The sequence below is a fragment of the Neoarius graeffei genome, chromosome 8 (assembly GCF_027579695.1).
Source record: "Neoarius graeffei isolate fNeoGra1 chromosome 8, fNeoGra1.pri, whole genome shotgun sequence".
Lineage (NCBI taxonomy): Eukaryota > Metazoa > Chordata > Actinopteri > Siluriformes > Ariidae > Neoarius > Neoarius graeffei.
The window spans coordinates 69,463,211-69,480,214 of record NC_083576.1 but is presented as its reverse complement, the minus strand read 5'-3'; the positions used below and the strand labels follow the sequence as shown (position 1 = coordinate 69,480,214).

The following is a 17,004-nucleotide window of genomic DNA, read 5'->3' as shown; positions in this document are numbered from 1 at the left end:
CACAGCAAGAAGGTCTGGGTTCGAGCCCTGTGGTCGACGAGGGCCTTTCTGTGTGGAGTTTGCATGTTCTCCCCATGTCCGCGTGGGTTTTCTCCGGGTGCTCCGGTTTCCCCCACAGTCCAAAGACATGCAGGTTAGGTTAACTGTGACTCTAAATTGACCGTAGGTGTGAATGTGAGTGTGAATGGTTGTCTATGTGCCAGCCCTGTGATGACCTGGCGACTTGTCCAGGGTGTACCCCGCCTTTCACCCGTAGTCAGCTGGGATAGGTTCCAGCTTGCCTGCGACCCTGTAGAACAGGATAAAGCGGCTAGAGATAATGAGATGAGAAACAGGAATTAAAAAAAAATAAACTAAACAAAAAAGGAAAGGAAGGAGGAATGCATAAACTCAAAGGAAGTTATCCTTAATACATCATACTGTGCAATTCCTAACATGTTAATAACACACCGGGCCTGGCTCTACGAAGGGGAGGTGTTAAGGGTGGGCCTGGCCCATCCAATTACAAGAAAAAAAGTCATATAGCGGTACGGTGGTGTAGTGGTTAGCGCTGTTGCCTCACAGCAAGAAGGTCAGGGTTCGAGCCCAGTGGCCGGCGAGGGCCTTTCTGTGTGGAGTTTGCATGTTCTCCCCGTGTCCGCATGGGTTTCCTCCGGGTGCTCCGGTTTCCCCCACAGTCCAAAGACATGCAGGTTAGGTTAACTAGTGACTCTAAATTGACCGTAGGTGTGAATGTGAGTGCAAATGGTTGTCTGTGTCTATGTGCCAGCCCTGTGATGACCTGGCGACTTGTCCAGGGTGTACCCCGCCTTTCATCCGTAGTCAGCTGGGATAGGTTCCAGCTTGCCTGCGACCCTGTAGAACAGGATAAAGCGGCTAGAGATAATGAGATGAGAAACAGGAATTTAAAAAAAATAAACTAAACAAAAAAGGAAAGGAAGGAGGAATGCATAAACTCAAAGGAAGTTATCCTTAATACAGCATACTGTGCAATTCCTAACATGTTAATTACACACCGGGCCTGGCTCTACGAAGGGGAGGTGTTAAGGGTGGGCCTGGCCCATCCAATTACAAAAAAAGAAGTCATATAGCGGTACGGTGGTGTAGTGATTAGCACTGTCGCCTCACAGCAAGAAGGTCCGGGTTCGAGCCCTGTGGCCGGCGAGGGCCTTTCTGTGTGGAGTTTGCATGTTCTCCCCGTATCTGTGTGGGTTTCCTCCGGTTTCCCCCACAGTTCAAAGACATGCAGGTTAGGTTAACTGGTGACTCTAAATTGACCGTAGGTGTGAATGTGAGTGTGAATGGTTGTCTGTGTCTATGTGTCAGCCCTGTGATGACCTGGCGACTTGTCCAGGGTGAACCCCACCTTTCGCCCGTAGTCAGCTGGGATAGGCTCCAGCTCGCCTGCGACCCTGTAGAACAGGATAAAGCGGCTAGAGATAATGAGATATATATGCATTCATCCATCCATTATCTGTAACCGCTTATCCTGTTCAGGGTCTTGGGCAAGCTGGAGCCTATCCCAGCTGACTACGGGTGAGAGGCGGGGCACACCCTGGACAAGTCAACAGGTTATCGCAAGGCTGACTCACATAGACAAACAACCATTCAGACTCACACCTATGGTCAATTTAGAGCCACCAATTAACCTAACCTGCATGTCTTTGGACTGTGGGGGAAACTGGAGCACCCAGAAGAAACCCATGCAGACACGGGGAGAACATGCAAACTCCACACAGAAAGGCCCCTGTCAGCCACTGGGCTCGAATCCAGAACCTTCTTGCTGTGAGGCGACAGTGCTAACCACTACACCACTGTGCCACCCTCATATATATATCCCCCCCCCCAAAAAAAAATCTTCCTGGCCCACCCTGTTAGTGAGAGCTGGATCTGGCCCCATCCATCCATCCATCCATCCATTATCTGTAGCCGCTTATCCTGTCCTACAGGGTCACAGGCAATCTGCAGCCTATCCCAGCTAACCATGGGCGAGAGGCGGGGTACACCCTGGACAAGTTGCTAGGTCCATACAAACTCCATACAGAAAGGCCTCCGTTAGCCACTGGGCTCAAATCCAGAACCTTCTTGCTGTGAGGCGACAGTGCTAACCGCTACACCACCATGCCGCCCTCATATATATATATATATATATATATATATACACACACACACACACACACACACACACACAACCCCGATTCCAAAAAAGTTGGGACAAAGTCTCATCTCATCTCATTATCTCTAGCCGCTTTATCCTGTTCTACAGGGTCGCAGGCAAGCTGGAGCCTATCCCAGCTGACTACGGGCGAAAGGCAGGGTACACCCTGAACAAGTCGCCAGGTCATCACAGGGCTGACACATAGACACAGACAACCATTCACACTCACATTCACACCTACGGTCAATTTAGAGTCACCAGTTAACCTAACCTGCATGTCTTTGGACTGTGGGGGAAACCGGAGCACCCGGAGGAAACCCACGCGGACACGGGGAGAACATGCAAACTCCACACAGAAAGGCCCTCGCCGGCCACGGGACTCGAACCCGGACCTTCTTGCTGTGAGGCGACAGCGCTAACCACTACACCACCGTGCCGCCCTTGGGACATAGTACAAATTGTAAATAAAAACGGAATGCAATAATTTACAAATCTCAAAAACTGATATTGTATTCACAATAGAACATAGACAACATATCAAATGTCAAAAGTGAGACATTTTGAAATTTGATGCCAAATATTGGCTCATTTGAAATTTCATGACAGCAACACATCTCAAAAAAATTGGGACGGGGCAATAAGAGGCTGGAAAAGTTAAAGGTACAAAAAAGGAACAGCTGGAGGACCAAATTGCAACTCATTAGGTCAATTGGCAATTAGGTCATTAACATGACTGGGTATAAAAAGAGCATCTTGGAGTGGCAGCGGCTATCAAAAGTAAAGATGGGAAGAGGATCACCAATCCCCCTAATTCTGCGCCGACAAATAGTGGAGCAATATCAGAAAGGAGTTCGACAGTGTAAAGTTGCAAAGAGTTTGAACATATCATCATCTACAGTGCATAATATCATCAAAAGATTCAGAGAATCTAGAAGAATCTCTGTGCGTAAGGGTCAAAGCTGGAAAACCATACTGGGTGCCCGTGATCTTCGGGCCCTTCGACGGCACTGCATCACATACAGGCATGCTTCTGTATTGGAAATCACAAAATGGGCTCAGGAATATTTCCAGAGAACATTATCTGTGAACACAATTCACCATGCCATCCGCTGTTGCCAGCTAAAATTCTATAGTTCAAAGAAGAAGCCGTATCTAAACATGATCCAGAAGCGCAGACGTCTTCTCTGGGCCAAGGCTCATTTAAAATGGACTGTGGCAAAGTGGAAAACTGTTCTGTGGTCAGAAGAATCAAAATTTGAAGTTCTTTATGGAAATCAGGGACGCCATGTCATTCGGACTAAAGAGGAGAAGGACGACACAAGTTGTTATCAGCGCTCAGTTCAGAAGCCTGCATCTCTGATGGTATGGGGTTGCATTAGTGCGTGTGGCATGGGCAGCTTACACATCTGGAAAGACACCATCAATGCTGAAAGGTATATCCTGGTTCTAGAGCAACATATTCTCCCATCCAGACGACGTCTCTTTCAGGGAAGACCTTGCATTTTCCAACATGACAATGCCAAACCACATACTGCATCTTTCTCTTTCTCTTTTTCTTTCGATTACGTTCATTATGTCTTATATTAAATATAGTTAACTACACATACTGCATCAATTACAGCATCATGGCTGCATAGAAGAAGGGTCCAGGTACTGAACTGGCCAGCCTGCAGTCCAGATCTTTCACCCATAGAAAACATTTGGCGCATCATAAAACGGAAGATACGACAAAAAAGACCTAAGACAGTTGAGCAACTAGAATCCTACATTAGACAAGAATGGGTTAACATTCCTATCCCTAAACTTGAGCAACTTGTCTCCTCAGTCCCCAGACGTTTACAGACTGTTGTAAAGAGAAAAGGGGATATCTCACAGTGGTAAACATGGCCTTGTCCCAACTTTTTTGAGATGTGTTGTTGTCATGAAATTTAAAATCACCTAATTTTTCTCTTTAAATGATACATTTTCTCAGTTTAAACATTTGATATGTCATCTATCTTCTATTCTGAATGAAATATGGAATTTTGAAACTTCCACATTATTGCATTCCGTTTTTATTTACAATTTGTACTTTATCCCAACTTTTTTGGAATCGGGGTTATATATATATATATATATATATATATATATATATATATATATATATATATATACGGGCGGCATGGTGGTGTAGTGGTTAGCACTGTTGCCTCATAGCAAGAAGGTCTGGGTTCGAGCCCCGTGGCCGGCGAGGGCCTTTCTGTGTGGAGTTTGCATGTTCTCCCCGTGTCCGCATGGGTTTCCTCCGGGTGCTCCGGTTTCCCCCACAGTCCAAAGACATGCAGGTTAGGTTAACTGGTGACTCTAAATTGACCGTAGGTGTGAATGTGAGTGTGAATGGTTGTCTGTGTCTATGTGTCAGCCCTGTGATGACCTGGTGACTTGTCCAGGGTGTACCCCGCCTTTCGCCCGTAGTCAGCTGGGATAGGCTCCGGCTTGCCTGCGACCCTGTAGAACAGGATAAAGCGGCCAGAGATAATGAGATGAGATTATATATATATATATATATATATATATATATATATATATCCCCCCCACATCCCCAAATCTTCCTGGCCCACCCTGTTAGTGAGAGCTGGATCCAGCCCTGTTACACACAAATCAGTAGAACACAATTGTAAAATATCTTTTCACTGTTTCACTCATCTTTAATAACTGCTTTATCCTGGTCAGGGGTGGATCCCAGGAACACTGATGCATATGGAACACCAATCCATTACAGGACACCATTCACATGCACACACTTCTTCTTCTTCCTTATCCAGCACTGCTCCCAGGTCAGGGTCCCTGTGGACCCTACTGATCCACATGACATACTAATTGGAGCATAGTTTTACACCCAGAAGCCCTTCCTGCTGCAACCCTGGAAACAACCGTTCACACCCATGGACAATAGGTTCTTCCTGAAGAAGCTCACAAACACCAAGTGGGGTACAGATGCCAAAACCATCCATACTACAGCTCTTGCCCTCTGTTTCTCTACAGCTGAATAGACATCCCCCGTATGGAGCAGATCAGCTCATACCACAAACCTGGACTCAGCCTTAAATGACACATGCAGAACCATATCCGGTCATATATGTCTTAGAACTGAAACCAGATGATGTTGAGTCCTGATGAAGAAATGGGGATATAACAATGATGAACAAACAGCACGTGACTGTGGAGCAGAGCAGACAATGAAACACCTACTTGTCTGCCTGCAACTACCAGAGCAATGCACACAGGAGGACCTTGAGAAGATCACCCCACCCCACCCCCACCCCCCGGCAGGAGCTTGTGCACAACACTGGGCTGGAGTAATATAGCCAGCATGGTGACCCGAAATGGATGGGGACCTATGGACAATTTAGAGTAGCCAATTAGCCTATCTGCATGTCTTGGGACTGTGAGAGTAAACCGTAGCACCCGGAGAAAACCCACGCAGACATGGTAAGAACATGCAAATGCCACACAGAAAGGCCTTCGCTGACCACTGGGCTCAAACCCAGAACCTTCTTGCTGTGATGTGACAGTGCTAACCACTACACCACCATGCCGCCCCATTCACATGCACGCACATTCACAGGTTTTTGAGAGGTGGAGAAAACCAGAGAACCCAGAGGAAACCCACATAGACAGAGGGAGAACATGTGCAGAATCTCCAAACAGACAGTAACGCAAGCTCAGGATTAACCTAGAAGCAGCAATGCTACCAGCTGCACCACTGTGCCACCCTGTTTTGTCATTTATATTTTGCTTTTCATGCATAAAATTCCTTTTCATTGTTAGAAATCTGTTGCATCACTATAAGGGGACATGGTTAAAGAACTCTTAAAGTTTTTATATCATAATTGTCACTGCCGAACCCAATCCAGGTGTGAGGCGAACTATGTTTGGTTGACTTGGCAAGAATTGTTGCAGTAGGGTGGCCGGTTCCTTTCTGCGCGCACACACACACATATTCACACTTATGGTCAATTTAGAGTAGCCAGTTAACCTAACTGCATGTTACCCACGCAGGAAACCCAAGCAGACATGGGGAGAACATGCAAACTCCACACAGAAAGTCCCCCATCAGCCACTGGGCTTGAACCCAGAACTTTCTTAAAGCTTCTATAAAGAACCCTACAATAGAATGTTTCCACATCTGAGAAGAGTCCACTATCGAAATTCCCCTTAAAGAATCATTATTTTTCTAAGACTGTATGATTAACCCTGCGATGATCTGGCGACTTGTACAGGGTGTACCCCGCCTCTCGCCCATAGTCAGCTGGGATAGGCTCCAGCTTGCTCACGACCCTGCACAGGATAAGCGGTTACAGATAATGGATGGATTATTAACCTTGCTTTTAAAAGTGAATGTATTCAGTTTTAGTGCCGTGAGCAAAGATAAATAAGCAAAGACATCTGCTCAGCTCTGGACTTCTGTTTATTTTTGTTATGCAGACATTATTTAAGCAAACTTTATAGTTTAATTTGGTGTTTTTACATACTTTAAATAAAATAAACACAGCATAATTTACTCAAAAGAAAAACAGAAATTTGATCTGAAGCTACAGGCCTATCCCTAAACACCCTGAACTCTGACATTGCTCTCAAAAATACAGCTGCTTATGGAAAACGCTGAAACCAGAATTCCACTTTTCCCCAAAGGCCTGTAAAGCCGTTTCATTTTCCAGAGTCAATAGAGGATGGCATAGGTATCCTCAAAGATATGAGATATTTTTTCCCCATTCTTTCACATGCACACCGTCTCTGAAGATTTGATCAAATGTCCTTTCATGCCATTTCATCACTTGGATTCAGTAACCTTCGCCATCTCTTCTTCCTAAATGTAGTCTTCCATGCTTGACGAAGGTATTGTTTTAGTATCAGTGATCACTATGCCAGCTCACCAGTAGCTGGGGAAAAGAGGAAAGGGCTGCTCAGCGGCCTTTGGTGACAGCAGGATGTTGGGCTGACTCTTCACTCAGCATTACGGCACAGAGCAAAACACAGATCAAACCCTCTTCTGCTTATGATCTCATGCTTTTCACTCTCACACATAACAAGAGACAGATTTACCTTACTGCTTTCACAGATACCAAGACCCATTATTGATGTGTTTGAAGATCCCAGACAGTTTATTTCCAAAGCGAAGATGAAAGCTCTCGCCTGGGGCAAGGAATGCCAACTGCCTCAGAATAGCAGGGGATGGAAGACGAGGATAATTTTGACTGTTGACACCAAGACAAGATAGCACCGTATGCTAATAGTTTGGTCAAAATGAAAATATCCAGAATACTCTTTGGATTCTCCCTAAACACTCGTCAATTTTCATTACAAATTAAAAGGGATATGAAGCAAAAGAAGCCAGCTATTTCAATGAAACAAACAGAAGGAGGTGAAGAGAATTTAGCCAAATCTATGGGCCATTTCTACACCAGTACTTTTTGAGACATAAAATACATACAAAACAGTACTCCAAAACAGACTTTCAGAATCCCATTTAAAGCTAGACTGCCTTTCAGATTTTTCAAGTGTATGTCATAAAAAGAATTTTCCCTGACACCCAATTATTTGTGTTTAGTGGACCGAAAGCTACTGAATTTGAATCACAGACTTCCAATTTTATTAGTTTTTTTTTTTAAATAGAACAATTAATGAATTTAGGGCCACATGGCCCTAAATTCTCTTCTATTTTTTTCCTGCTTCACCATGACCCAATTCAAGATACTATTGCCGCTTTTCTACTACCAACGCGGCTGAGTTGGGCTGAGCCGTGCCGTGCTGAGTTGGGCTGAGTCGAGCTGAGTGGGGCTGTTGGAGTTGCATTTCGACTACAACCGCGCTGAACCGTGCTGGCTGGAAGTGGGTGGACACATTGGGTGGAGTTAGCGAAAGTGGGTGGACGTCACGTGATGTCGTTAGGCGGCACAAACAGTGACATCAGTGACCTTTTAAGCGGTAGTCTCACGACCCGGATAGTAAACAATAAACATGGAGGACATGGAGTTGTTAGTGTTGCTGGTCTTGGTGCTGTAGCTTGTTGTCACCGACAACGCCAACAGATACTGGCAAGAGCGTATAGATGAGGCGAGGCGCATAAGGCTTCAGAAATTCTCGTAATTCGTAATTCTTCCGGGTTTACGGTGTTTACAGATCCCAGCGTGCTCGCAGGGCGTGTGTGGGCATGTGACGACACTCCTCCTCACCAATCAGTGCACAGGGGAGTGTCTGCTCACGCCCCTAGCCCCACTCATGCGAGTTTTGGGTGCTGAGTAAGGCTGAAGCGAGCCCAGTCGCGCCGCTCTGAGGTAGTCGAAATGCAAGCCATGTTGGGCTGAAGTGAGCTGAAGTGAGTTGAAGTGAGCTGAAAAAAGGGTAGTGGAAAAGGGCCATTAGTCATGCATGACGTGGTGGGCTTTCCCCCTTTGCACAAGGCATTGTGGGATATAAATTTGAACCAGAAGAGAAAAATGGAGGACTTGAGTGTGTGAATGAAACGTGAAAGACCGACTACAGTAACAAAAAGCGAGAAGAAAAGATGTTATGTTGTGAAGGAAAGGATATGCAGGAACAAACTAATAAATATCAGCGGTCAGCAAGCACCTTGGTGTGATCAGCTGTTTGTTAAGCGATAAAATGATGCCACTGTCAGTGCACAGTCAAAGGTAAACCTGCACACGGACTTCCTCTGTCTGCTTGACTGCGCGAAGCGAGTGATTTCATGCACATTATTTGCTAGGGAATCCCCTCACATTAAATAACTTCCCAGCCACAGAATGGCCTGATATTTTCTAAGATATTAGAGAAATAAACATATATCACCATGACCAAATTTCAGAGGAACTAAATTTCACTGGCTTTATGAAATCGAAAGGGCGTCTAGCTTTAAATTTAGTTAATGAACACCTGGAAAACATTAACTTAAAAAGTTCTAAGATATTGGTGATGTGTTAAGTCCTGGGTACTCAGTACAACACAAAACTTTTAAACACAGTTAAATTGGCCGTGGAACTTCAGTGCATTTTGTACACTGTACTTGTACAATAAAAAGCTTATAATTCACGTTGCCAAGAAGTGTTATGAAGTGGAAGAAGGCAGCAAAGGTCATTTATTCTCACAATAATTACACTTCTGTCAGGGAACTGTTTCCTGACTGGGATAAACTTCAGTGCTCATTGGTTTAGAAACTGGCCTTTGATGACAAGGTCAGACCTGCTTTCCCTACTGTGATCTTTCATTTACTCTGTAAAACATTTCCTTCCAGGACTTGTTTGATTGCAGGCGGTAAGATTGCAGATTCTTGCCGCCTGAATGTTTGCTTGTGCTTATTACAGATTTTTCTCATGTTTGGGAAGATGATGTGTTGTGTATGTAGAGTATGTAGGACCTCTCATGTATGATCTACATTTGTGATTTACACTTACTGGCTACTTTGATACAGTTTATAACTCATGCGATTATTTGATCAGCCAATCAGGTGGCAGGAGAATAATGCATAAAATCATGCAAATACAGGTCAACAGCTTCAGTTACGGTTTACATAAAACATCAGAATGGGGACAAAGTGTGATTTCTGCGACTTTGACTGTGGAATGGTTGTTGGTGTCAGACGGGTTGGTTTGAGTATTTCAGAAAATGCTGATCTCCTGGAATTCTCTCTCCCTCAAGTTTACAACATATGGTGAAAAAAAATCACAAACAGACATCCAGTTTTGTGGTAGTTCTCTGGGAAGAAGGTCAGAGCAGACAGGAAGGCTATGGTAACTCAAATAACCACTCTTTATAACTATGGTGAGCGGAACTCACGTCAAACCTTGAGCCAGGGCTAAGACTGCAGAAAGCCACATTAGGCTTCACTCCCGGTAGCTAAGAACAAGAATTTAAGGCTCCAGTGAGCATGGACTCAAGACAGTTGAAGATTTGGGAAGGGGGGGGGAAGGGGGGGGGGGGGCTTTTTCAACTGGCCATTCACCTCCGCCAACAATAAGGTGTTTCTGTCCTGGTTTTTCACACTAATCTGTGTAAACTAAAGATTGTGGTGTGTAAAAATCCCGGACTGACATCTGGTACTCAAACCAGCCAATATGGCACAAAGTTGTGATGGCATCTTCCCCCCTCCCATTCTGATGCTTGCTTTGAATAATAATTGGAGGCTCTTGACTTATAGCTACATGCTTGTATGCATTGCACTGCTGCCACAAGATTACTTGATTGGATAATTGCATGAATGTGACCCCAATAAAGTGGCTAGTGAGTATATTTATTTAACCCACATTCACTGGATATGAGCAATCATGTGCTCTGAGTGGCTACTCTACTACTAGGATATCCGCTCATATACTGTGAGTAGAGAAAAACAGAATGGCAGAGTGTTCTCTGCTGAACCAGCTGAGGATGAAATAAAAACTCTACTCGAAAACAAAACCCCAAAAATGATCAAGTATTTAAAAGAAACAGAAATGGCTAAAAGAATATAGGCCCCCCCAAAAAAAACAAAAACAAACACACACTCCTGTTCTGGTAATACACCTTTAAGTTGGTTTGCCAACCACCAAAACACTCTAAAGAAGAAATACCTCAAAATATACCAAAAAAGGCAACAAAATATGGAATACAAGTATTTGATGGTAAGAATGCATCTTATTTTTCAAGAATTATTATAGCATTTTTCACAAATTGCTAGTCATTTCACCACTTTATTTACATTCCAAGCGGAAATGATTTTACCAGACATTTTGTATAAAAGTTATTTATTGAATTTGCAAAAATAAAAATGCCCCATTTCTCAAAATCCACTGAACGTGGATAGAATAAAACAGTTATTCCACTCAAACTTGTCATACATGGCTTATAGCCAACTCCGTGCTCCACACCTCATCGGCTATCAGCTCACGTACATCTCGATTTCGTGGAATAACTTTCTAAAATGAAGTATTTAAACTGAAGATCTGGAAACCTGAAAAATGGTCATGTTCAGGGCAGGACATTGGTTAGCACAGTCACCTCACCGCAAGAAGGTTCTGAGTTTGAACCTCATAACTGACTATGGCTTTTCTGTGTGGAGTTTGTGTGTTCTCCCCTTGCTTGTGTGGGTTTCCTCCCACAGTCCAAAGAGATGCGTGTGAACAGCTGTTTGTCTGTGTTAGACCTAAGATAGATTGGTGACCTGTCCAAAGTGTACCCCGCCTCTTACCTGAAGTCAGCTGTGATTAGCTCTAGTTCCCCCCCCGTCACCCTGAGCTGAGCAGCATATAGATAATGGATGGACAGGTTCAGGGAGTAGATAAACATGCCAGCTATTTATGGCCCCAAAATCTGAGCTAGTTCAGGTCCGTTTCAAAATACAGGAATGGAGTGAGTGAGTGAATTTCCTCCATGAAGTCTACAAAACAATGGATGACTTCCTCTATAGACATGTTTAGTGGTTTTCCAGCTAAAATAGTGCCTCAGTTGGTTCAGCATAACTTTGTTATTCCAGGAATGAGTCCTTCCTGAAAGGGCCATGCTCAAACTGACATCTTCCTGCCCTTCGCTAGACCCCCATTCTTCCTGCTTCAGCTTTGGGACAAGGCTCCTATATACTGCACCTAGTTAATCAACATATGACAGACAATAGAACACTGGTTCTTTTGGAAATCACAGCACACAGAAATCTTTATATCCTGTTTCAGCCAGGCTTCTCCACAACAAGTTAAGGCAATGAAAGCACAGACAGTGAGACTTGGCAGGGGAAGGGAAAAAAGAAAAAAAAAAAACTACATTCACAACATGGGACCAATTCAGCTCAGTTGGATATGTGCCAAGGTCAATGTATGGTAATTCAGGACTCAAAGAATAGCATTATCTATTTTCGCTCTTTATTCCTTTTTAGTTATTAAGAACACGTAATATTTAAAAAAAAAAACTGAAGAATTGACTCAAATCTTAGCAATGTTATACAATGTGACAAAAAAAATGAAAAAACACACTAAATAAAAAACAAAAGAACATACTGAATACGGTTAACGAAGTTTTCATTGTGAAGTTGAAAACCACCGATAAAATCTTAAGCTAACATTGGCGACAAAATACTCTGGATTTTTAAAAATCCTTCCCACATCCTAAATTCACAACCATTTTCAAAATGGTCATACTAGTGCTCATTTATTTATTTATAAACCATCTACTTGTATGTCTCAATCGTCATCTTTTTAAAAATTTCCCCCTTGGTATATCCCATTAATATTAATGCTTGGATCATATTGCACAAACCCATAATTTATAATTCATAGAGGGTCGTTGGGTAGGAGGGTCACAGCACAGCACCATGAGAGCATTATGTAGATTGGGGAGAGCGGAGAGATTTAGTGCAAACCTTAGAAATCATGCAAAATTAGTTTTCCACCCCTTTACTGGGGCCCGTTTTAATAAGCAGCTTTATTTTTGCTACGAAGCCACTATAAATTCAAATCATGTTGATGTATGACTGAATATATTAGATATACCCAATTTATCTGACTGAATGTAGAAGAATGTTCAAAGCAGCAAGAGGACACTTTCTACTTCACTGAATTAACATGGAAAAAAAAAAATTTCAAAAATCACTTTGGTATTATGCAATTACAATGTTCATTTCAGAAATATGTTTTTGATTTAAGAAAACAAAACAAAACCCCACACACAAAAAAAAACAAAAAAAACAAATACAAATCAGTAGCACATTGCAATTGAATCAACTCTACCTGAGAAAGATCCGTGGCAGTGTTGGGCCAAAGCATTAATATACAATAACACTGAGCAACTGATTACACCTTCCTTTGTTTCATATGACATTGATGCAGTACTATTTTGATAAGTTTATTTTGGCAGGGGAAAATATTTATTTATATATTATCTTTCTATGGACTACCTCACAAAATTAAAGAACTACAATTGGCAATTTATAACGAAACACACACCTAAGACTGTTTAAAATGTGACCCATTTATTCTGTACAATAACTCCGTAAACCAAACACATTTCATTTATACATTTCAACCTACTTCAAAAATGGGCCACTGTCTGTACATCAGCCTAGATAAAGGAGCATAAATGTTTATGTAAGTTTCTGTAATATTTTGTATGACAAGTATATTAAATGGTTCATGTGAAAGGGTTTTTTTTTTTTTTGAGGGGATGACTTCAGTTTACACTACCAGTTTTATCCATCACGCCAAAAATACCTCACCGCTTAGTGAGTTGAGAAGAACTTACACTGCATGGTTTGTCTTTATAAAGAGGAGATCCCTGAAGTGCTGGTAAGCTCAATTCCCTGCTGTTGTTGTTAGGGTATTGTTTCTTGATGTGGTCTTAGGGCCCTCTGGTGTTGGTAGTGAGGCAGTGCATTAAGTGGCTCAGGAAGGAGGGCTGGAAGGGTTTAAAGGAGAGAGCAGGGAGGTGGTGATTTAATCTTCACAGCCCAGGAGCTCCATGCGCAGTGTGATGCGCTCATGCCACTCCCACGGGAGCACGCGGACAAATCGGGCGTAGAAAGGCGGGTCGAACACGTTCTTTTTGTGCACGTTGTTATCACTGTTGCCAGGGAAGATCTGCAGGTAGAGCGAAGAAAAATTAAATGCAGAAGGAAAGAAACCTAGTAATTCCTGACTGAAAAGGCTGTGTGCATGCGTCTGATTGCTGGCTTTGTGACTTTCTTCAGAACAGGTGGTTACTCAGAACATTTCACTTCACATTTCTCTTTTGCCTCCATACTTATTTTCACATGCATGAAAACCAGCAAGTACTTAAATCGTTAAATCATTTCCCCAATAGCCACAGAGAAGCACAAAATCTTGAAAATAAAGTGGTCTCCAGTGTAATAGAGGAGTGACTGACCTTGTCGGTGTTTTTTTTGTCATCTTTTACCACAGTCCAGTTCTGGCCGTTGTCACTATAAGCCACTTTGTAGGCTGAAACAAACTGCACACTTCCAAAGTCTTTTGCTCCCTGAGTGACGATTCCTGTGATCCGCTTAGGGGACAGCAAGTCCACCTAATGAAATTACAAAAACACCATTTAACATGACCGCTAGAGCAAAATATTCTTTAATGCAACATTTAAATAAATAAATAAATAAATAAATAAATACAGTCGGCGACACAGTAGCTCACACGGCTGTACCATGAGAAACCAGACGTTTTTTATAACTAGCCAAGTTGCTCTTCATGAGAACAATTTGATCTTCAAAACAAAATCCATAGAAAACTCGGGCAGGAGTAGCAATTTTTGTGAATTGTGGACGGACAACAGACACCGCTGATGGCAACAGCTCATCACCCTATGGCTGGTGAGCTTAAAATAAATAAAATTATAAAAACTGATTAAGCCTAAAGTCCAGTCAGTGAAGGTGCATCTTTACTTCTTAGAATTATTTAATATCTGCATGTAAATACTATTGCAAGTCCTGGTCTACATACTCAATTTGCATTTTACCCTAAATTCACGCAACCATTTAATTTCTATGTACGTGTGACAGAGGCACACTGTGACATTGACAATTTAATTGAAATTTTCAATTCTATGCAAATAAGTTATGATGCAGTAAAAGTGAAAAATCCCACAATTAACAACAGTAGCAGTCACACAAGGGACAAATGGCTTGAGCTAGTGTGAATATAGGGTTATGCTAACAGCAGTTATAAGCCTCAGCACTCAAGGGGGCACGAAAGTGTCAGTAAACCAGAAGTTAGGCCTGAATCTGGCTCATATTACAGGTTAAATGAGGGGAAAGACTTCTTACGTTCTGCTACTACTGGTCGCCTGGCCCCTCCTCCTCTCTGCTCAATACTACGGTCCGTCCTGGTTCCCCGTTGATGGAATGACCTTCCCATTGAGGTCAGAACTGCCGACTCCTTGACCACCTTCAAGTGCAGACTGAAGACTCACCTCTTCAGACTGCACCCCTCTCCTACTTCCCTGCCCACTGTGTAACTGCGCATTGGTCTAGACCAACCCAGGCTGTGTATTGTCTAGCCTGGGGTTAGCTGTTGCTGTTCTCCGTTTAGTTGTACTTTATATGGTTAGTTTGTTTCCTTGGCTGAGTATTGGTAATCCAACAGAATATTACACTCCATATTGTTGTCACTAGAACTTTCTTGTCTAGAAGTTCAGCATTAAGTGTACCCAACTTTTGCACTCCTTGTACATCGCTCTAGATAAGAGCGTCTGCTAAACGTCATTCAAGGTTACTGCAGGATGACAGCTGTGAACTATGAGTTTCTTCATCATGTCTTACATGAGTGAGAACCCACCTCTCTCATGCTATCGGCTCTTCCTGCAACACTTGTGTCGCACCATGAATTGTATCGACGCTACAATAAATGCTTCAATGATTTCACTTGTTTGCATATTTCCACAGAATATGCTTCTGGCCTTAGGATGCTTAGCTCTAGGATGATTTGTTCCATACTGGATGTAAAATTGGACATAATTCAAGCTATTGATTGTACCATCTAACCATTATAGTTATGCATGTACAAAGTGCCACAGTCACCTGTAACCACTCTGATCTATCGTTGGTGGCTGCAGTCCAGGCGTTGGTCTTGCCCTGCTTGTCCAGGCGGGCATAGTGTGGATGCCAGGTGAAGGCCTCGATGCCCCACGTGCGGAAGGAGCTAGAACTAGTGAGCTGAGTGTCTCCAATCAGCCGTGACTTGAAACCCAGTGGCTCAGAGCAACCTGTGGCATTGAAACAGATTTGCCATGAATGCATGCAAAGATTTTCACCAATCTGAAGGAATTAAATCTGATTGCAGATAATGAATATACTGTTTATATGCATCCTAAACTGGGGAGTCTGTAGAAAATCTGTTTGTATAAATGCTACACATGTAACCTGATCAAAAAAAAAAAAAATTATGTAGACACAAAGAATAAGGTTGTCAAGTGGCAATGTTACTATAACAACCATGAGCACGCGAGTCCAGTCTACATTCCCCGTTCTATTATTCCTGACAAACGTCTAACAAATTCAAATACTGAGCCAACTCTGAGGTCAATTTACATCATGCACCTCCTTCAAAATATTCCAACCACACAATTATTTTAACGGTTTCAGAGTAGACTGCTTTGAAGGCATACATTGGGAACGCACGTGCAGATTCCAGTGGTGAAAGTAATCCGATACAAAGGATCACATGACCATTATTCTTCTATTTAATGGATTATTAAAAGGATTACCCAAGTCATTCTATCAGAGCGGATTGGTCTCACACAGTTTACTCTTCCAATGGAGGTGCATACATGAGGTTTATTCCGATTGGGCCATCAGTTAACTATATAATGAGAATAATAACAAGGATAGAGACAGGATGAGATTTGTAAATTGACGTGAAGCCCATCAGCCCTGCAAGGACAAAATCAGAAGGACTATAGCGCTGCCTGAAGCTAAATAAATAAATAAATAAATAAAAAGGGTTTCAAGTCTTTATACAGGTTTGCAGCATGGATGATGGAGTGTATATGAACTGCATGTATACGAGAGCATGCAGTGCGCGTGATGCATGCAAATAGGTGCATAATGAGAAAACTGTCAACCTTATACAAAATATATTGTGTCCAAGAACAATAATTATGTTGTGTTTGTGACCAGACATTAGCAAAAAAAAAAAAAACCCAGGAAGCTTGGAATAACCACAATGGAATGTACCTCACATCATAGGATGTGATTTATTATACCCAGTGGTTAGTTCTGTTCCAATATTTTAGCCATGTTCTCAAAATAAATATAATGCCTGACAATTTTTGTGCACATAGAAATATTAGCTGGCTAGACTCCCAGGCTGGGCAAAGTCTCAGCTGTTTAACTGGCTCTTCAGGCC

The 17,004-nt window shown here is 42.6% G+C and overlaps 1 protein-coding gene across 1 annotated transcript in view; it reads right to left on the bottom strand.

The window, feature by feature from the left end:
• Window positions 1-10,926: 10,926 nt before the first annotated feature.
• The window catches only part of mfge8b (milk fat globule EGF and factor V/VIII domain containing b), a 45,635-nt gene continuing 39,557 nt past the window's right edge, over window positions 10,927-17,004 (bottom strand). Inside the window, exons 8-10 of the mRNA XM_060928105.1 lie at window positions 15,678-15,862; window positions 14,021-14,176; window positions 10,927-13,734 (exon numbers count right to left, since the gene is read on the bottom strand). Coding sequence (XP_060784088.1) covers window positions 13,591-13,734; window positions 14,021-14,176; window positions 15,678-15,862 — 485 coding nt within the window. The 3' untranslated portion in view covers window positions 10,927-13,590. The remainder of the gene's footprint in view (window positions 13,735-14,020; window positions 14,177-15,677; window positions 15,863-17,004) is intronic.